Below are 8422 nucleotides of genomic sequence, written 5' to 3'. Positions count from 1 at the left end.
AGCATCATGGGGTGAGAGGCATTGGAAAAAGAAGTCAGTCTGACCATGGGAGCTCAGTGAAACTGCAGTTACATGAATTACCAGGTGGGAAAATACTCCTCTGTAAGGGCCCAAATCAGGAACAACCAACATTCCCATCTCAGGGCTCTTGGTGTCCCCAGCGGGATGTCACATACCTTATTTTGTGTTCTATAGTACTCATTTAACACATACTGGTATTTGGGTTGATTAAGACCAAAGAAGAGAGCAAATCTTCCACCAAGGAATTCACATGCTAGAAGAAAGAAAAACGCTTTGGTAAACTGAATTAATAATTAAAGTTTAGGGCTTCCCTGGTGGCGCAGTGGTTGAGAGTCCGCCTGCCGATGCAGGGGACGCGGGTTTGTGCCCCGGTCCGGGAGGATCCCACATGCCGCGGAGCGGCTGGGCCCGTGAGCCGTGGCCGCTGAGCCTGCACATCCGGAGCCTGTGCTCCGCAACGGGAGAGGCCACAACAGTGAGAGGCCCACGTACCGCAAAAAAATAATAATAATAATTAAAGCTTAAACTCAAGTTTCAACTTGCCCTCAAATGGCCTATTACTATACTTAACTTCAAGGCTGACAAAAGATTTCAATTGCTCCAGACCCTCAAAAAGTCCTAGGACTCAAAGGGAATTTGTTAAATCTTCTGTCTTCACATAGGATTACATGTAAACTATCCTTTCCAGATGAATATATCAGGGGAGATTTTCAAAATACTTAATAACAGGTACAGGTCCCGAGCAATCAGAACAGATGTTGCCTATCCCCATGTGTATCATCTGATCATCAGCTGTGAGTATGTTGCAAAGTATACCCCAAATTAAATCCCATGTTACCGAGACCCATGTCAGAAACTTTTCCGTGCATCAAAACAAACTCCTTCCTAGCAGCAATTTAAGACCTTCCTTGTCTGCCTTCAGTTACAATATCAAGGTGGCCTGCAGCCTCAGGAATTGTTAGAGTTAGGGATAAAGGTTTAGCATGAATAATGAGGGGTTTCCAAAAAGGTCTCTCCTAGAGATGTTCTCCTGTAAAAGTATAGGACTTCTGATGTGCCTCCCCCCCTTATAGGACTTTCTGATTCCCATGATTCATTCCACTTCTGAAGAAATTGCTCATACAGTGCATCAAAATGATGCTGTCTATTCTTTTTTAATGTGCTTTATCCTTTCAAAAATACTCTAGCTCTGTAATCTGTTTGTTTGCCACAGTGCCTAGTACATGTGCATAAGAGAAGTTTCTAAAACATTAGAATAAATCTCAGGAAGTTTTCCTGTTTATGACCTACTAGAATCTTACATGGAAAAAATTAATTACCAGTGTCGTCTGGGTTCCAGCTCTAACCAAAGTCTCTGTGTAAAGATCAGACTGTTAGCGTATTTATGCCTTCACTACAATCTGGAAGCCCCCGGCAGAAGCCCTTTCAGGCTACAGTTCCATTTGGAACCCTGAAGGCAGACTGATTCCCTGTGTGTCCTGCCCCTGTCATCTGAAGTCAAAGCCCAACATAGAAATCACTGTAGTCCCTGTTCTCCTTCACACGCTCATATTGCTGTACTGAGTTTTGCTTCTTTTACCTGATCTAATCTCTAAGGCTCCCTCCCTCCAAAATATTTCACCTCTTCAAACAGTCTTGCCCTAACTAAAGCATAGAAGTCTCTGGAAGGCAGCATTTCTTCTGCCAACATATTTTGGTTGAGGTAAGGTCAGTATTCACCTGGGTCTCTAAAGTAACTTCCAAATTACAAACCTTCCACCTTGATCAAAAAGCACTTAGGGCTCATACCATCTGACTAAATCTCCCTTATCATTACTTTTAATGTGATTTAAAGACCCCCTGGTCACTTTCATGGTCCCCAAGCTGGCCTTGGCCAGACATACTTTCATAGCATCCTTAAGATGTCTCCTCTGTACATCAACATTCCTGAGTATCCCAGTCTATAGTCCCTACACTCCTCCTGCCATGGAGGTTGTAACAACAAATTATCATCATGGGCATGTTTACCGGCCTATATTACCCATTGAATATTAAGGCCCCTGAAAGCAAAGACTGTCATTTGTCTTTGTGTCCCAGGGTCCTGCACAGTGCTGAGCATACATGAGTACTCAATAAATGTTTACTGAATGAATGAATGAAGATCAATTCCTAAGAGCTATATTTTATATTTTCTCAGATTCTTAAAGTTGTTTCCCCCCATCACATACACAAGCATATGCAAGTTAGAAGGAAATGAGTAATTACATGTTGCCAATTGTGATTTTTAAAAAATTGATGAAAGTCAAACAAAATAAGATTTAGTATTTTGTCTCTTGTAAATAGCCACTTAGGCTATTCATTATGTCCTTGGGAGGGATCACTAAAATTGTTTATAATAGAGTGATTATGAAAAGGGAACTTGGAACTGTGTCAGGTTACAGTTGAAAAAAGGAAAAACTTGGAAGTTTATTCAGGTGAAGAGTCACCTCAGGGAGGACTGTCTTCAAATATTTGAAATTCTATGAAAGAGGAATCTGGACTGGTGTTGTCTGGCTTTTAAAAAGACAACTAGGATCAATGGGAAGGACTTTAAAAGAAGATAGAATAGAAGATAGAATTTACTAAAAAGGGTTGAGAAAAGATGGCAGGGTCTGCCTGAAGATGTGAGGTTCTATGCCTTCGGGAATGTTCAAGTGTAGATATGGAAGCGACCAGTTCTTCAGAATGCCACGGAGTGGATTAAACCACTGGAAGTCCCATCTAACTCTGAGGGTCTGTAAGTCTATATTTAGGACAGAAAAAAATAACCTTAGCAGTACTTACTAGAAAATGAGGTCCTTGCTATTCGCCCTGCCCAAAACCATAGGTAGGACCCCCATGAAAGTTTAGACTGCAAAAAAAAGAGAAACCAAATCAGCATAAATTAATAACAGGAGTGGTGACTGCAGAGTCTGCAGTGTAGACGTTTCAAAATGCTTCGTAATAGGTTCCATTTTCTCTCATAGATGAGAAACCTAAGATTATCAAAATTATAAGTTGATTGTACTTGGCTGTAGAAAGCAAACCAAGGAGAGCAAGGAATTAGCTTAAAACTGTGTTTTCCACAAACCTCATCTGCCTTAATTTCGCATTCACTCAGCCCCCATGTTCGCTAATAATGATATTCTAAGCTTACAGGATCAAGTGTTGAATTTGTTCTCTGTTCCTCTTTTTCTTCCTCTTCCTCTGTGCTATATTCTTCCGTGATGTCACCATCAACAAAATGGATAACTCTTTTGGGAGTCCTCCTTTTGGAAGGTCTACCCTTTTCTAGTTCTAACTGCTGGAAACTGTCTTTTTCCATAAGGAAAAAACTGGTAAATGAAAAACAGGACGCCTTAAGACAATCTGCCCAGGACAGTGTTTATATAGCAGAGACGTGTCTAATCATTTTCAATGGATTGTAAAGACAGAGAGTTCAGAGGTAATCGCAGCTATGATCTCATCAGTTCTTCAAATCCAAGAGAAGGCAGTTTAGTTCTGTAGCAAAACAGAAAAGATTCAATTAGTAGTGAAAATGTGAACTTTGGGTCTTCAAACAAACATGTCAACAGGATTCCTTTATCCCTTATTAATTGCAAAAGCTGCAGTTTTTGGTAGGGGTAGGAAGGGGCCATCGCCCTATGGAAATTCCTCAATCATTTCGATAAATACTGAGGAGAAATATAAGTAGTGGTAAAGAGTACAGGCTTTGCACAGACAGGTGAAAATATTTGCCAAGTATATGTCTGATAAGGGACTTATTTTCAGAATATATACAAAATAACTGCAATTTATAAAATATAAACAACTCAATTAAAATAAGGGCAAAGAATTTGAATAGACACTTTCCCAAAAATTTACAGATGCCAAATAAACTTAGGAGAAGTGCTCAATGTCATAGTCATTAGACAATTGCAAATAGAAACCATATGCGATATCACAACATAGTCACTAGAAGGAGAAAATTAAAAAGACTAACAGTACTAAATGTTGAGGGGTACGTGAAGCAACTAGAACTCTCATAGACTGCTTGCCAGTGGGACTGCAACTAGTATGGCCACTTCGGAAAACAGTTGGACAGTTTCTTAGAAGTCAAACATATACTTACCATGTAATCTTGTAATTCCATGTCTAGATATTTTCCCAAGAGAAATGAAGATATATATCCATCTAAAGATTTGTATGTGAACATTCATAGCAGCTGTATTTGTAAGAGCTCCAAACTGAAAACAATCCAAATATCCGTTAACTGGTAAAAGATAAACAAAATGTGGTATATCTATTCAGTGGAATACTGCTCAGCAATTAAAAGTAACGGACAACTAATGTTTGCAATACCCTGAAGGAATCTCAGAAGCATTATGCTAAGTAAAAGAAGCCAGACACTGTATGATTCTACTTACGTGAAATTTTAGAAAAGGCAAAATTACAGTGGTAGAAAACAGATTGGTGTTTGCTAGGGGTGACAGGCTGTGGGAGGAGATTAACTACGAACGGGTAAAGGGAACTTTTTGGGGTGATGGAATTGTTCTAAGAGATAGTATGATTGTAGTAGTGGTTACTCGACTGTGTATACATTTGTCAAAACGAATCAAAATCTAGACTTAATTTTATTAAAGCTAAATCTTAATAAAGCTGACGAGCTTGGAGCCAGACTGTCTAGGTTCAAAATCCTGTTGCTTGGTATTCCAGTGTCTTGGTTTCTTCATCTATAAAATAAGAATAATATAATTTGAAAATGTGTGTGAATATAGTACCAACCTTGTAAAATTAAGGAGTAAATGAGTAAAGACACATACAGGCTCAGAACAATTCTTAGAAAACAGTAAGTATTTAATAAAAGCTAGCTATTGTCAAGTACTTATCACTTACATAATGATGTATATATATCAGGCACTGTTCTAATGTAGTAAGTACACTCTTGTCTTAATATTTAATATATTTTAAGATTATATCAGCAAACATGACAGGCTGAGCTGATGTGGAAGAATTTTTCTTCCTGTTCCAAACACACAGAAATGCGGGATAAAATGAAACAAACAAAACATTAAATCAGGCTGCACTAAGGAAGTAAGAAAGAGAGTCAGAGAGAGGAAGGGGAAGGAAGGGAGTGAGGGAGGGAAGAAGGAGGGGAAAAAGAGAAGGAAAGGAAGAAAGGAAGAAAGCTAACCCAGGTGTCAGAAAAAGAGAGGAAACTCAAAATCATACAGGTGAGCTGAAGCGGAGAGAGTTCCTGGGGTTTCAGAACCAGATATAGGCCTTGGGGCTAGAGTTTTAATACTGGCGCAGAGAGGAGAGAGTCTAAATCACAAATCCCATGAGTGTGGGGAGCTGAAGTAAAGCTACCTGCATAAAACTAAGATAATAAAGTACTATCTTAGCTACAAAATATGGACAAGTAAAACTACCTGTTGGCCTGCAAAAGTGGCAAAATAATTTGTCATCTCCTGGCAACTTGGGTAGAAATAGTCACCTGAAAAAAAATTGGAGCCCGAGGCCAGGACCCCATACTGGTACGTGGCCCAAATTCATAGCCCTCATACGGTATAAGGACCTATAAGGACCTGAAGCGAAGCTGAGTAACCTGGAAGCAGTGCAGCCCACAGAACTCTCAGATGCAAACGCAAAGTCACCCTGGAGGGAGGCTTCAACAGGACAGGGAACACTGGACCTCCACTACAAATAACCCTGGCCAAGGATGCGCTCATTGCAAAAACTTACAAATCACATGAGGAAGCCAACCATCATGAGGCGGGTTCAGCAAATGAAATGAAAAAAATGGGAGAGTCCTCATCCAAGAATTAGGAATAATAGAACAACATGAAACTTTAAAAATGAACATGGTTGGGCTTCCCTAGTGGCACAGTGGTTGAGAATCTGCCTGCCAATGCAGGGGACACAGGTTCGAGCTCTGGTCTGGGAAGATCCCACATGCTGCGGAGCAACTAGGCCCGTGAGCCACAATTACTGAGCCTGCGCGTCTGGAGCCTGTGCTCCGCAACAAGAGAGGCCGCGATAGTGAGAGGCCCGTGCACCGCGATGAAGAGTGGCCCCCACTTGCCACAACTAGAGAAAGCCCTCGCACAGAAACGAAGACCCAACACAGCCATAAATAAATAAATAAAATTAAAAATAAAATGAACATGGTTAATATATTCAAAGAGATAAAGGAAGCAAAACATTATAGTATCCAAAAGGAACAGGTTGATTTAAAAAGGAACCAAACAGAAATTCCAGAAATGAAATATATGGGAACATAGGATAGGTTGGATGCAGATTAAACATAGTGAAGAAATCTGAGGAAATCTCTCATAAACAGCATAAAGATATATATATATATGTACATATATATATATTCTGTTAACATGAAAGAAAAGTTATGAGCTAAGAATAGATGAGAAAGTTCAATATACTTTTAATGGGAGTTCCAGAAGATGTGAACAGAAATAATGGGGGAGGTGATGTTTGAAGAGGTAATGGCTATGGATTTTCCATATTTGAAGAAAGACACAAATCTTCAAATACGAGAAACATGAAGAATACTAGAGGGATAAAAAAATAAAATCAAACCTAGATCATAGAAATTATAGAAAATCTTAAAATTTGTAATAGATAAGGCAGATTAGGCTAAAGGCTAACTTCAAATCAGCAACAACTGAGCCCAGAAGACAGTTGATTATTGTCATAAAGAATTCAATATCCAGCTGAACAATTTTTGAGAGTAAAACAATGACATTTTACGACCTACAGAAACTGGGTTAAGCATTCCTGCATCTTCACTGAACGATGAATAATATAATATGCTGTGTCAAATAGAAGGAAAGTGAACGCAGAAGTAAGAGTGAGATGCAAGAAACAAATGTAAATGAACAAGTAAACAAAGTGAAACTCTTAATAGTGACTCTTAAAAACACTACTTTGGTAGGGCACAGTATAAAAACAAAGAAGTATTAAGTATTAGCTAACAATAACAAAAATATGAGGGGTTGACCTCTTTAAGTATTGTTTTGGAATACTTTGGAGAGGATAAGTATGCATGCTGACAATTTAAAGGTGACTAGCAAAATAATGGAATTAGAATGTATGGCTTCAAAAGCAGTAGAAGAAAAAAAAAAAGGAAATAAACGCTCCAACAGAAGGCAGGAAAAAGGGGATAAAGAGAGCAAAGGAAAAGCATGATTAATGAAAACACCAATAAAATATTAGAAATAATTCCAAATAAGTCAGTAATCATAATACATATGAGTGAATCAATTATCAGCCATCTATCAAAATGAAGACCAGCAGATTGACTTTTTAAAAGTTTTATGGGCAATAAACACAGGATTGAATATACATATAAATATATATTCATACATACATATGTTTATGTATGCATAAATCAGTCACCAAATCTTATTTGTACAATGCCATTGTTAAAGGTCAGAGTTACAAAAAGCCTGTCAAGGGTTAAATTTGTTATCCAAAGCAAGGTGATGTGAGACCTTCTCAGCCCAGGGTCCCCTGAGGAGTCTTAAATGATATATTCATGGTTTTCCCTGACTGACTTAGTGGCAGTGTATCACAAAAGAACCTTGGTGAGAAGTAAACTAAAACTATTTGGTGAGAAGTAAACTAGAACTACTTAGTTTCTGATGCCAAAGAGCAGAAAAAAAAAAAAAAAGATCTTAACTTGGTGTTTAAAATATGCCGGGTATAACAGTATTGCAAAAGTAAATATTTTCAATGCCATGAGAAATAAAATATGCTCTATAACAATCAGAAGAAAATAAAAACATTTTCAAAAAACAACTCACCATTATTCCTCTGCTTTTTCTTTCATTGCTTTAATTGGCTTTGGTTTTGAAAGTAGTGCAAAATTTGGTGTTAGAATTTGTTCGGTAGATGACAAATTAATACAACTAGCCTTTGTGCTGACGTGGAAAGGTTCTCTTGCGTGTGTCCTATAGGGCGGAACGAATTTGAGTTGTGGGAAGGTGAGTTATGTTTACACGTGCAGCATTAAATAAACCCAGGGGCCCTCAAACTTGTCTTCATGTTAGGATTACCTGGGAGTCCTTTTTTAAAATTCCAAGGCCAGGACACACCCAAGACCCATAGTCTATTGGGGTGGGACATGGGCCTCAATTATTTTTGAGGCTTCCCTGGTGATTGCAATGGGCAGGCCAGTTTGGGGACCAGTGCCTTAAGGAGAGCAGGAAGAAATGTGACTTCTAAATTGAACAGACTTGTGGGATTTCCCTGGTGGCGCAGTGGTTAAGAATCCTCCTGCCAATGTAGGGGACATGGGTTCGAGCCCTGGTCTGGGAAGATCCCACATACCCTGGAGCAACTAAGCCCCGTGCACCACAACTACTGAGCCTGCGCTCTAGAGCCCCCGAGTCACAACTACTGAGCTCGC

General features: G+C 39.1%; 1 protein-coding gene across 1 annotated transcript in view; it reads right to left on the bottom strand.

Moving 5' to 3' along the window:
* The window catches only part of FAM177B (family with sequence similarity 177 member B), a 33979-nt gene that overhangs the window by 21539 nt on the left and 4018 nt on the right, over positions 1–8422 (bottom strand). The window contains exons 2-4 of the mRNA XM_089907123.1: positions 3176–7964; positions 2824–2890; positions 177–274 (exon numbers count right to left, since the gene is read on the bottom strand). Of these exons, the coding sequence (XP_089763249.1) occupies positions 177–274; positions 2824–2890; positions 3176–3343 (333 nt within the window). The 5' untranslated portion in view covers positions 3344–7964. The remainder of the gene's footprint in view (positions 1–176; positions 275–2823; positions 2891–3175; positions 7965–8422) is intronic.

Source organism: Delphinapterus leucas, chromosome 1 (genome assembly GCF_059928025.1).
Source record: "Delphinapterus leucas isolate spDelLeu-1000000601 "Yukka" chromosome 1, BTC_Dleu_Yukka2, whole genome shotgun sequence".
Taxonomy (NCBI): Eukaryota; Metazoa; Chordata; class Mammalia; order Artiodactyla; family Monodontidae; genus Delphinapterus; species Delphinapterus leucas.
This window is presented reverse-complemented; position numbering and strand designations above follow the sequence as displayed.